Raw genomic sequence first — 13,845 nt, 5'->3', positions numbered from 1 at the left:
ACTTTTTGAAGGTCAATAAACTACCTAAAGACATTAGTTAAATCTGAAATTCAATGGCATACAGGAAACACAGCCTATTTTTCCGGGTGCTCTGGTTTGTTACTTAATGTCCAAAAACTAGCTAAAATGTTTTGTTTTAAATTGTTTGCATAGTAAAGATTAAATACTTCTATCAAGTTTATGATAAAATGAGGGGAGTGGTTGTCAACAGCCAGTGTTTCCAGTAGAGAGATTTCTCATTACTTGCTGTGGTGAAATAAAAGTTCTATTACTTTCAAAGCGAATTTGTTTTTTGACTGGATTTGGGCTTTAAAAAATGCCCTGGTGATATGGCACTTGGGTAGACCACTCCCTCACCCACATAGAAATGCTAGAAAGGTAGTTAGATGGCATAGATATGAGTACACAGTTGCATAACCTGGCAGTTTAGAGCTGAATTTGTGGATAATCTCATGGAGCACTGACAGGAACCCCATTGAATGATTTTGGGGAATGATCACTGTTCCTCTCTCCTTGCTAAGCTTGCACTATAAGTATCTTGTAGAATACTTTCTTTCTCCTTCCCATAGTATAAAGTTAAATGGGTTACCAAGCCAAGTGTGCAGGGATCAACTGAAGCCTAATTGTAATCACATCATGCACGCCAAGTTTAGCTCACCATAGGCCTGAACCTGTTTCCCCAACATGCTTAATGAAATGTCCATTCATTTTCCAAAGACAGGTAAACTCAAGAAATATTATTCCGATTTAGAAGCCTTTGCCATGGTGGCTGCTGCTTTCTGTCATGATATTGACCACCGAGGAACCAATAATTTGTACCAAATGAAGTAAGCAATCAAGTTCTCATATTTTTGTAGGCCATCAGTTACATAATGCATACAGTAAATAACATGTACGTTTGTCTTCAGATCCCAGGCTTCTCTAGCCAAGCTACATGGGTCTTCAATACTAGAGAGACACCACTTAGAATTCAGCAAGACACTCCTTGAAGATGAGGTGGGTGTGTAATGTTGTCCTCTGAGTTGTCAAGAAAATAAGAGATATACAATATGCAGATGTACAAGCACAGCTAAAATACTCTTATTTTACCATTATTGACTTTAAATAAAAAAAAAGATTTTAGAACCATTTTTTTTTACATTCTTTATTGTTTGAATAAGCAAAAAGACAGTACAACAGTACACACACCTAGCACAGAACCAAAACTGTGAGAAAACAAAAAAAGAAGAGACATGTTACAACTGGTGTAGCACTTTAACCCACAGTGGTAATCTTACTCTCACTAGAATACATAACACATATATGTGAGTTGTGGATGCTGCACACCCCAATTTGTAGTATTAAATGGAAGATCCCTTAAGGTTTTTTTTTAGCAGCGAGATAAGTATTTGAAAAACAAAAAATGTTATGTAAAAATCGGTATATATTAGTTAAATGATATCAAAAATATTTTCCATAATTACATAGAAGTCGTAAAAAAACTGTTCTGGCCCTAACATTGACAACATACTCATTAAAAAATACTCTCACTAGAATAGATAACAAATATATGTGATTAGGGATTATGTGAAGCTCTACAAAATTACAAAGAGTTTACATAACATGAGTTATGTGTATTTATCCATTTTTTTAATGAGTATGTTGTCAATGTTAGGGCCAGCACTGTTTTTTACGACTTCTATGTAATTATGGAAAATATTTTTGATATAATTTAACTAATAAATACCCATTTTTACGCAACATCTTTTGTCTTTCAAATACTTATCTTGCTGCTAAAGAAAACCTTGAGGGATCTTCCATTAAAATCTTACTTTCACTACCCCCCAACCTCCCCCTTTAGGCCTCATACACACGATAGGTTAACCAGAGGACAACGGTCTGAAGGACCGTTGTCATAGGTTAACCTATGAAGCTGACTGATGGTCCGTCGTGCCTACACACCATCAGTTAAAAAAACGATCGTGTCAGAACGTGGTGACGTAAAACACGACGACGTGCTGAAAAAAAACGAAGTTCAATGCTTCCAAGCATGCGTCGACTTGATTCTGAGCATGCGTGGATTTTTAACTGATGGTTGTGCGTACTAACGATCGGTTTTGACCTATCGTTTAGCAATCCATCGGTTAAATTTTAAAGCAAGTTGGCTTTTTTTTTAACCGAAGGTTAAATAACCTATGGGGCCCACACACGATCGGTTTGGACCGATTAAAATGGTCCTTCAGACCGTTGCCTCTGGTTAACCTATCATGTGTACGAGGCCTTAGCCAATACTCCCCATTACAAAATTACAAAGGATACTGTCCCCTCAGCATAATAAAATAACACACTTTAAGGAGCCTGCATATATATCAGCAAAGGAGTTCGAAGTAAGCCTGATAATTTGAAATTACAGACGAATATGGTAACAATTATATTGCTAAAGGTTGTCTACGCAAGTTAAGTAAAATAGTATCTCATCAATTACCCAGGTGTCAGCGGGGAGGTTCTAATTCAGTGTTGACATGTCTCATGTCTGAGGGCCAACTATGCCAAACTTTCTCTCACGCTCACTTTTTCGGACATCCCCTGCTCAAAGAGGTAGCCTTGTATAATGACTGAGCCTTGTTAACCAGACCCTTCCAAAACATTTTTCCACTGCAGTAAAACTGCCCTATGTGCATAAAATAAAGAGACAGTGAGAAGTGTCCTTTGTGCCCTGAGAGGTGCAAGGTCTTCTACCAGTCTCAGTAAGCAGACTGCTATTGTCAACAGAAAAGGGAGGGCCGTAAAATCATTAAGAACTTGAGTGACCCCCCCCCCCTTTTCAAAAATCCTGAATGGCAGGGCACTGCCAAAAAATATGTCTGAAGTGAGCGTGAGAAAATGTACAACGCCAACACTCCACCACATTAGAGTTGTAGATACAAGCCAGCCTAGCCAGTGCGTAATGGACTCTGTGTAGTAGTTTCAATTGGATAAGGCAATCCCTAGTTGACACCAGATTCTTGAAAGGGATAATCCCACATATAATCCCAATCATCACTTATTTTTTTATTTTTAAAAAGGGATAAACTTAAAATGGTTGTAAAGGCTCACATGTTTTTTTCCCCCCTAAAATGAATAAACGTTGTATTCTTACTGTTTCTGTGCAATGGTATTGCAAAAAACAGCCCATAATCTCCTATTCTGGGGTACCCGAATGGCGCTCTCTGTTCCTCCTCTTCTGTGCCTACCCCCTATAGCAAGAAACTTGCTATGGGGGCAGACATGCGGGCTTGCTCCCAAGCCACACAGTGTGGCCTGGCCCCACCATTCACTGGAGCCAACACCAGTAGCCAATGACTCCCGCTGATGTATCTGTGTTCTGTGAATGCAGGGATAGAGGAAAGGGGAGAGAGAAAATACAGACAGACACAGCGCTGGATTGTGTAAGAACTCAGGTAAGTATTTGGGGAGGGAGGGGCATACTGCTACTGGGATTTTTTTTTCCTTAATGCTGGAAATGCATTGAGTTAAAAAATGTTATGACTATAAAACCACTTAAAGTGGAATCCAAAATTATTATTTTTTTGTTTGGATAGTATGGGGAAGCGTTAATAATTCTTTCAGATTTCTATTGCTGTCTGTGTCGCTACTGCTGCGACAGCAATAAAGGCACAGATTTGTCCAATGGAAATCCAGCTTTAGAATTGGCAGTGTGACATGGACCTAAAACAGCGTATTTTTTGTCTTTCAGACTATAAACATCTTTCAGAATCTAAACAAGAGGCAGTTTGAAAATGTTATCCATTTGTTTGAAGTGGCGATCATAGCAACAGATCTGGCATTGTATTTTAAGTAAGTTTATATCACTACCCATGTAAAATTGCAGATGGCAGTCACAAGTTGGCTGATATTAATTCTGACACAGAGAATTTTTGTTGTAAGGTAAGTGGTTTTACACTAATATAGAACTGTGAAAACACTCATTATTTTTGCTGAAGAGCCTTGCAGACCTTGAATGCTGTTGTGGACCATGTTGTCAAATGCAGCAATTGAAATTTTTAGTGTGAATCAAAAGAGAAAGACGTGTACCGCTCAGGCTGTAAGAGATGATGATCATGTGCCCACCGCTGGCCAGGGAAGGAGAGGGAAGTCTCAGCTCCAAATGATAATGTGATGAAGGATGAGTCTCGAAAGCTGCACTTCGAAGCAAACAAATTAATGGTGGCATGATTGTCAGTCTCAGCCTGGGCTCCTGCCAGGCCATGCCCCCAACTCATTTCGCTCTGCCCCTCGGAGCTTAATCATGGGGGATCATAATTAAGTTCAGAGTGTTGATGAAGAGCAAGCATGAATTTGCTAGTGTAAAGTGTTCAAACCATTGTCATTATAGCTTATCTAGTCTCTATGGGAATTACGAACCTAATGCTGAATTGTGTTGGGTGGTACATTTACCTCATGGCTCCCCCGAATTCTTAGGGGTGAATGATGCGTATTGCATTAGGTAGAAGTAAAGGAATGTCTGCAACAGGTGTTCTTTGCTGTGCTCTTTATTACCCAGCCGGGTAAAAACAATAAACTTGTGGTGAGGAAAGTAAAGTTGAAGAAGAGAGAACAGCAGATTCAGGCGTGATGATAGGGAAACAGTCCTGCTCCCAAGCGTAACACTTCTCTTCGCCACTCCTATGTGAGTGGGTTTAGTGTACCCGGACAGGCCTCTCTCACTGACCTGGCAGCCAGAGTATCACTCGAACAATTATAGGATAAAGTCTCTGCTACAGACCCTCCTTGGTGAACTTGAGGAAAAGTCTCTGCCACAGACCCTCCTTGGTGAACTTGAACTTGAGGAAAAGTCTCTGCCACAGACCCTCCTTGGTGAGCCTCAGAAAGACACCTCTGCCACATGCCCTTTCTGGATTGTAGTTACGGACGTAATCCTCCTTAGTTGATTTACGCCTGGATCTTCTTCAACTTGTCGCCCAGGTACCGACTGACAGGTGATCAATCCTTCAGTGTCCGGCTACCCTGATCCCCCGGTGGTTTGTCGAGGCCCTTTTGGATCGCCAGCCTCTCAATGGCGCTCCTCAGACAGACTCCCCACCGAACAGCAATACAGCTTGGGATCCTCAAAGGTGGGAACCCAGTTGCTCACTGGGTCCCCGTCGCTGTTCAGATGCTGCGGGCCAGCATGGTCCCAGAACCAGGAACACCGCGTGGCACGCACGCCCCGGCCAAGTAGGCCATAACGCCGGGGCGCCGTGATGTAGTCACCCTGAAGGTGGGTGCCACACTCGAAGAAAAAAAAACAGAACCAGTGGCGTCTGTCTCATAAATACCCCTCCCAGTATGCACAACGAGGTCAAACGCTCCTGATTGGCTGCTTGAAAAGAGTACCCAAACCTTGACTCCACTGCTGCCACCTGCAGTACCGGGGTAGGAAGAACACCCCAGCGCAACAGAATAGCCCACAGCACAGCCCAGCTGAGACAGAGACCCTGTTTTGCACTTAACAAATATGGATCAGAGTTTAACTACACTCTGATCTACCTCTAAATTTAACTAGTACCAGTACCATAAAGTACACAGGCGCTAAATACCCTACTGTAATCTACTTGATCACATATTTTCATCTGTTTAAACAAAATGAAAATAGAGACAAAAAGCACTCACATAGCCACATCCGTAACTGATAAGGGGAACAAGAAAAAAGGAGGGTGGCAAAAAATTGGTAACCCAGGGTCGGACTTTTGAGGCACATTAATTAAACAATGGAGAATATTCATGAACAATTCCCAAATTTATTGAGAAAAGTACATTGAGAAAGAATAAAAAAAAACATATATATGGAAATACATGGTGTACAGTGAGCCCCTGTGCATCAACGTGTTTTGCTGTTACGCTTCGTCAGGACGCAATCAAGGTTCGTTGGTAGCAAGAAAGAAAGCGGGTCTCACTATCTTGCGGGAGAGTAACAACCTTGTTAACAGGATTCAAAAAAGTTAAATCCGTTGTATCCAAAAGATTCAGTACTGTATTGTGGAATAATCATAAGGGCCAGTGGCTCATATATTCCATATAGAGGATCGCTGCGCACAATTTGTTCCAACAGAACGGAAAGAAAACCGAACCAAACAGGAGAAGGGGGATGAGTATGGACAGACGACTGGAATAGGGATTATTATATTCCTTGGGTCCTAGTTCTGTCAGAACACATAGCCTTAAAACAAAGACCATTCAACTGTGTACAAACAGGATTGTGCAATGTAGTCCAAACAAATAGATCCCCTTGCGACCATTATCAAATGGAAAAAGGTCGAAATAGCCCCCTGGAGAGAAGCCATATGCTAGTCACGTACTTTTCTCAATACATTTTTCATGAATTTTCTCTGTTGCCTCAAAAGTCCGACCCTGGGTTACCAATTTTTAGCACCCTTATTTTTTCTTGTTTAAACAAAATGTATTGAAACTGTACATGTCTAAAGGCTCAGTCTCCTCAGGAATGCTCAATAATAAACTAAACCTATTGGGTTGTGTAACCTATAATTCCTTATATATCTTGAAAACTCCAGCCATGAGATCTCCCTTTTTTTTTTCCAGGTTATCTTTGTTTGTTCCCACTGATTTGTTTTATTCTACATAATATAAAATAATAAAAAAATAACACTGGGACCCCCTAATAATGGGCACAGCAGGCATGTGAAACTATGGACCTCAAGAGCAGAAATCTCACTGCTAGAAACCATGGGAGATGTAAGGAACCTTCTATATCTGACACACTGCTGGGAGATCCCAATGCTTGGTCCCCTTTGGAGTGTGGTTCCACGCATTGGCCCTGTAATGATGTAGGGGGAACAGTTTGAGACGCAGAGAGCATGAGGAAAACAGGTAACTTGGAATTTACTGCAGTGTGTAGGATCCTGAAGATACTTCAAACAGCTTTGCTCTTCAAGAGAGTGAAACTCGGGATTGCAAGCAATGGGAAAGGTGAATATAAGGTCTTCTCTTAAAAGGAAGTGTATTTTTTTCAAGGGTTTATTCTAGCAACAGAGTCTTATTAAAGAAGATTCTAGCTAGAACTTTCAAAATGTGAATCGAACTTGAGTTAAACTTTGCCACAGAGCTATTTGCAACATGATTCTAAACACTGGATAAGTAAAACCTAAGTAATGGATAAAATTGGTTAACCATATTCTTAGGGTTCTCTGCTTGCCGGTTGTCTTACTCCAGGGGTGCCCAACCAGTGGCCCAGGGGCCAAATGTGGCCCGCAGAGCCCTCTGATGTGGCCCGCGACCTCTTGCTCTGGGATGGCGGCAAGCCCAGAATGCAGGTTGCCGACCTGCCATCCTAGAGCATCATTGTTGTGAATAAAGAGCCAGCGGTAGAGGAAGCACGCGGCTTTTCAGAAAGTGCACCACACCTGCAGGATACAATAGACATCTATGGCAAAGTGCAGCTAACTGGTGTGAAAACCACAAGTAAACTGCCCCGCACCCACGGTGTGGGTAGACTGCAGACATTCAGTTTCAAAGCAGCCTTAGGCCCCTTTCACACGAACAGTCTGATCCAATCGGACCCCCCATTCACCTCTATGGAGTGGCAGATGTAAACAGACTTGTGTCCATTTACACCCGCCTACCTCCAGTCTGATCTGCTAAAAAAAAACAGAAGTGGATCCGTCCCCTTCCAACTGATTGGATCAGAGGGCCCAAAGAGTAGATTGGGCTGTGTCTGTTGCAGACTGGACACAGACCTGTCATCTGCCCGCTCCGCTCATTGTGGCCCACGACTGGTTACTAAATCGCTTAAGTGGCCCTCGGCCTTCAAAAGGTTGGGCACCCCTGTCTTACTCCAATACAGTCTGCAATAAATCATATGGTAACCGGTTTCACTTACTGGTAAAGTGAAACAGAAATTATAATGGTTTTGTTATTTTTACATAGATATGGTTTTGTTCAATTGTATGTTCATTTGTTATGAACTACTGCTTTTTTGTAGCTTTTTTGTTATTTGAGGCAGTATTTGCACTTTAAACCACTGGTGCTGGATGTGCTTATCCTACATGGCAGCACAGTGAGCTTAGTGGTTAGCACTTCTGCCTTACAGGTCAAGACACTATCTGCATGGAATTAGAATTTTCTCCCTGTGCTTGAATTTGTATATTCAGGTGTCTCACCCCTCCTACATCACCAGGAATTGCATTAATTTATGGATTCTAGCATCTGAATAAGTCCAAAATAGACATTCAGAAAATATCACTAGTTAATTTAGTCCTGCTAATATTTATTGTAACAATATGAAATCCCTGGATCTTTTTCAATGCTCATAGCAGCACCATTCATTTGCATTTCTGCTGTGTTCCGTATGTGTGTGTATGCGTGGGGCCCCAGGTTTTGGCGCCATATTGTGACAACGTTGTAATTTTATGCATGTGTGTTTTTTTATTATTGGGTATGATGGGGGATTACCTCCACATTAAAGCGGGGGTTCACCCTGAAAAAATAAAAATTCTTGATCTACAATACAAACGTGCATACTAGCGTCAGCTAAAGTATGCCTTTTTTTTTTTTTTTGAGCTGTACTTACGGTTTAATCCGTAACTTTCGTTTCAGACTCCGGCCGGGAAATGGGCGTTCCTATGAAGAGGGGTACTTGATTGACATCCAGCTATGGCGCGTCATGCCTTCCGGAAAAAGCCGAAATAGGACGCCGACATATACGGCACCTGCGCAGTCAGCTTCTAGTCTGATGCGCAGGCGCTGTATAGCGCCGTGAAGAGCCGAGTCCTACTCTGGCTATTTTCGGAACGTGGGACGCACCATAGCCGGCCGTCAATCATGTTCCACTCTTCATAGGAACGCCCATTCCCCGCGGGAGTTTGAAACAAAACTTACGGATTAAACCGTAAGTACAGCACATAAAAAAAAAAAGGCATACTTTAGCTGATGCTAGTATGCTAGTTTGGAGTTGTCTTTTTGGGTGAAGTTGTCTTTTTGGGTGAACCTCAACTTTAATGTCATTGTCTAACATTTAGTGGATTTTTTGTCCTACTATTGATATATTAATAAAGCAATCTGCATTTTTCTATATATATGTGGTTGATCCTCCTGATTGCTTTCTAGGGGCATTTCTTGGTTTCGCCACCAAAACTTTTTATAGTGGTCTCACCCTTCCCCCCCGACATTGTATTCTGACAGCAGGACTGACTGATGTCAGAATACACTGATCAGCGACAGCAGCTGCTGATCGACGAAAGGTCTCCAGCAGGGACGGCCATACGCTGGTCTAAACTCAGCCGCTTCCTGCTGAATCAGCCGTATATTTCTATCAGTGTATGGCCAACTCCTCCTCCTTTCCCTCAATTTTATTTGGTTTTCTTTCTTCACTTGGTTTTGTGCTCACAGCTTCTGCCTTTTGAAGATCTGCAGGTAGAGTTCCCCCTTTTCTCCTCCTGTTACGGGTCCAGGTTGGCTCTTTGGCAGCGATCCTGTGGTGTGTGTCTTTGGAATGTTTTCACCATTACTCGAGAAACATTTAGCTCTCTGTGTCTTACAATACCACGATCAACAATTGTATACTTCTGTCTATGACAACTAATCCGCACATAGGCATTCTGTTTCAATGTACTGTAACTTCATCTGGAGTCCCTGAGCTCATGTTGTATGCCTTTGTTTTCATCTCAATACAATCTTTGGCTAACAGAAACTAATGCTTGGTCTACATTGTACAAGTAATGAGCTATGAGGAGGGAACGCTTCGGGTATCATGCGTCTAGACAAAATGAGCTTAGTTCAGGAAAGGGTGGGGGAGGGGGATGTAGAGCAAGTTCCCCAGCATACTACAACAGTCTGAATCCAATCTTTAAGAGGAGTTTAAAGTGGAACCAAAGTCCCCTATTCTTTACAGCCAAATAAGCTGTATCTTAAACTCCATTTGCTCTCCAGTTGCCATGGTGATGCACATGTGATTACTATGACACCAGCCGTTTGACGGATGGACAGTTCAGTTGAGAACAAAAGCAACTGTGACAGTTATCCTTCACAACATGAAACAGCGATATGCAAATCACAATATATATATATATATATATATATATATATATATATATATATATATATATATATATAGTGTAAGGGGTTAGCTCGGTAGCGGGGTGTGTGATCTCCTGAGTGGGTTCACTACACACTGAATTATACAGAGAGGCAGCCGTGGGTGGTTGAAAAACAAGGGTTATGGTTTATTTTTCCATCTTGCTGGAAACAAGTGCAAGCATCAAAACAGCATAAACAAAATAAAACATAAAATAAACCCTGGCCACTTGGGCCGTCTACCTTCACATCACAGGAACCTACCTATGGAGTCTGGCACAGCCTACTGCTGGGCAGACACTGCTGGTCTTCCAGCAGAAAACAATAGTCTTTTTGATTTTCTTATCACACAGCAAAAATATCAACAACCACTTCACCTTCAGAAGTCTTGCTCAGCTCACTGCTCTCCTTAACTCAACAAGCCTCAGGATGCAGCATTCAGTAGTAATCCTCTGGACAACTTATAGAGGCCTTAATTTTTCCATTCTGAACAGCTGAAGCTATCCAACATCCTTAAACCTTTCTGGCTATCTGCAGCCGACACCTGATAGTAATTGGTGAATTTTCTAAACAAGGCAGGAATTTATCTCCCATCTGTGACAACACCCCCAGATTTACCTGACTTCCTGTCACTATATATATATATATATATGTCCCAATAGTAAGACCAAGGTATGGATAAAGTCCCTCATGAAAAAGGTGAGTTTGAATCCTCTGCTGATGAGCGTGACAACAGAATCCTCCACCACACACACACAATGTGCTTACCAGAAAAGATGAACCTCTCTATGGGAGAAGGTCATGTGAGCATGTATCCAACAAGGGATAATACCAAATGATCCATGCAGCAGGAGTGTCTCCAGACAGGTGAGCAAAACCAGGGCTGGCCTGCAGTGTCCGTGATCTCCACTAAAAGTTGCTGGGTGAAATCGCATTGGAATGCATGACCAAAAAAAAAAAAAAGGAAACAATCTAAATGGCCTCTGTATGTTTATTTGAGTAAAAGGAGGGGGACATATAAAAAGGTATATGCTGATGGTAGCAAAGGGATGAAACAAAAATATCGAACAAGCGTGGAAGCTGAATATATCAATCCAGCGGAGAGATGGCAGCGGGTGACGTCCGTGCATAAGCTCCTCTTCCCGTTCTTGGTCTTACTATTGGGACTTTTTATATATATATATATATATATATATATATATATATATGTTTTGATTTGCATATCACTGTTTCATTTATTACTTTATTTGCGCTGCAACTACCCATTGTTTCTATAGGCTTGTGATTACCTATTTGTGTTCAGCTAGCATTTCATTTTGTTTATTCATATTGGTTGTTTGCGCTGATTGTTTGTTTTTCCTATTTTTATCCTTCACAACATGCCCTGAATGCATCTGTTTTGGGAAACTGTTAGATCAATGGGTTTAGTTCCACTTTAAATCAGGCTCCCTTTGCGGGCCAGCAAAACTGAGTTCTGGGAAATTTGTTCTATAGACCTGTACACAAGTCTGGGATTTCCAGCGGTAAAAAGTCTACCGGGAATCCCGGGGGGAAAACCGAGAACCTGCTCGGTAACTTTCCCCCTGTATACACCAGAGGTTTTCCTGTCGGGAAAACTGCGGTGAGAGCTTTGGCCGGGAATCCCGGCCATGTGTATGCTCCACCGCAGTGTTTTGCCATAGGGAAACTGCTAGGAAAAAGACCGCTGGGAATCGCGGCAGGAAAAAAAACAACATGTTCTAATTTTTCCTACCGCGATTCCCGGCGGTTTTCCTGTTGGAAAAACTGCCATGGAGCATACACGTCATGGCAGTTTTCTCGACGGGAAAACTGGTAGTGTGTACGTGGCTTTAGATTTTCCCTTGGAGCATACAGTGCATCTAGAAAGTACTCACAGAGCTTTTTCCACATTTTGTTATGTTACAGCTTTTCTCAAAAATTGATTAAATTCATTATTTTCCTCAAAATTCAACAAACAATCCCCCATACTGACAACGTGAAAGTTTGTTTGAAATCTTTGCAAATTTATTTATTTAAAAAAAAATCACATATACATAAGTGTGCACAGCCTTTGCGCAATCCTTTGTTGAAGCACCTTTGGCACCAATTACAGCTTCAAGTCTTTTCGAGTATGACCAATGGGTTCAATCTTTTTTTCTTCAGACCAGAGAATTTTGTTTTTTATGGTCCGAGAGTCTTTCAGATGTCTTTTGGCAAACCCCAGGCTTCCATCTGGCCACTCTATTTTATATTTTTATATATATATATATATATATATATATATATATATATATATATAACTCTGCAGAGGTGGTTGTTCTTCTAGAAGGTTATCCTTTCTCTCGTTTGTGCTCTGACATGCACTGTTAACTGTGGGACCTTATATAGACAGGTGTGTGCCTTTCCAAATCATGTCCAATCAACTGAAATTACCACAGGTGGACTCCAATCAAGTTGTAGAAACATCTCGAGGATGATCAGTGGAAACAGAATGCACCTGAGCTCAATTTTGAGTGTCATGGCAAAGGCTGCAAATACTTATGTACATTAGATTTTTTTTATTTTTAATAAATTTGCAAAGATTTCGAAAAAACTTCTTTCACGTTGTCATTATGGGATATTATTTGTAGAATTTTGAGTAAAACAATGAATTTAACCACTTGATTACTGAGCCTGTTTTTCAGATTCAGTGTTTACGAGACTAAAACAGTTTTTTTTGCTAGAATATTACTTAAAACCCCCAAACATTATATATATTTTTTTTTCTAACACCATAGAGAATAAAATGGCAGTCATTGCAATACTTTTTGTCACACCGTATTTGCACAGCGGTCTTACAAGCGCACTTTTTTGGGAAAAAAAACACTTTTTTGAATTAAAAAATAAGACAACAATAAATTTTTCCCAATTTTTTATATATTGTGAAAGATAATGTTACGCCGAGTAAAATGATTAAAAATTGCGCCCGCTCGTGGCATGGCATCAAACTTTCACCCTTAAAAATCTCGATAGGCGACGTTTAAAAAATTCTACAGGTTGCATTTTTTGAGCTACAGAGTAGGCCTAGGGCTATAATTATTGCTCTCGCTCTAACGATCGCGGCGATACCTCACTTGTGTGATTTGAACACCGTTTTCATATGCGGGCGCTACTCGCGTATGCGTTCGCTTCTGCGCGCGAGCTCGTCGGGACGGGTCGCTTTAAAAAATTTTTTTTTGTTTTCTTATTTATTTTTATTTATTTTATTACTTTTTACACTGAAAAAAAAAAAATGTGATCACTTTTATTCCTATTATAAGGAATGTAAACATCCCTTGTAATAGAAAAAAGCATGACAGGTCCTCTTAAATATGAGATCTGGGGTCAAAAAGACCTCAGATCTCATATTTAGACTAAAATGCAAAAAAAAAAAAGAAAATTTGGAAATGTCATTTTTTCAAATGACAAAAAAAAAAAATGTTGCTTTAAGACGCTGGGCGGGACTGACGTTTTGACGTCACTTCCGCCCAGCAGAGATATGGGGACGGGTGAAGGAGATTTTTCCTTCACTCGTAACCCCGCTCAGCTGCCGAACGGTCCCGATCTCCTCCGCCGCTACCGACGGCTCCGGTAAGCGGCGGAGGGCGCGGGACAGCGGCGGGAGGGGGGGGAATCCGCCGCGGAGACCGCCGTTATCGTGTACAGGACCGTCGGCACTAAAGATGGATACCTCAGTTGTGGCAGCAGCTGCTGCCGTTACTGAGATATCCATCTTTAAAAACAGGACGTCTTTTGACTATGGGCTGGAAACCAAGTGGT

The 13,845-nt window shown here is 41.3% G+C and overlaps 1 protein-coding gene across 1 annotated transcript in view; it reads left to right on the top strand.

Annotated features, from left to right (window-relative positions):
* Positions 1 to 13,845, top strand: part of PDE6C (phosphodiesterase 6C) — a 97,749-nt gene that overhangs the window by 62,787 nt on the left and 21,117 nt on the right. The window contains exons 14-16 of the mRNA XM_040361769.1: positions 718 to 827; positions 909 to 996; positions 3,716 to 3,816. Coding sequence (XP_040217703.1) covers positions 718 to 827; positions 909 to 996; positions 3,716 to 3,816 — 299 coding nt within the window. The remainder of the gene's footprint in view (positions 1 to 717; positions 828 to 908; positions 997 to 3,715; positions 3,817 to 13,845) is intronic.

Source organism: Rana temporaria, chromosome 8 (genome assembly GCF_905171775.1).
Source record: "Rana temporaria chromosome 8, aRanTem1.1, whole genome shotgun sequence".
NCBI classification, from domain to species: Eukaryota; Metazoa; Chordata; class Amphibia; order Anura; family Ranidae; genus Rana; species Rana temporaria.
Note: the sequence above shows the minus strand (reverse complement) of the source record. Positions and strands in the feature narration are given on the sequence as shown.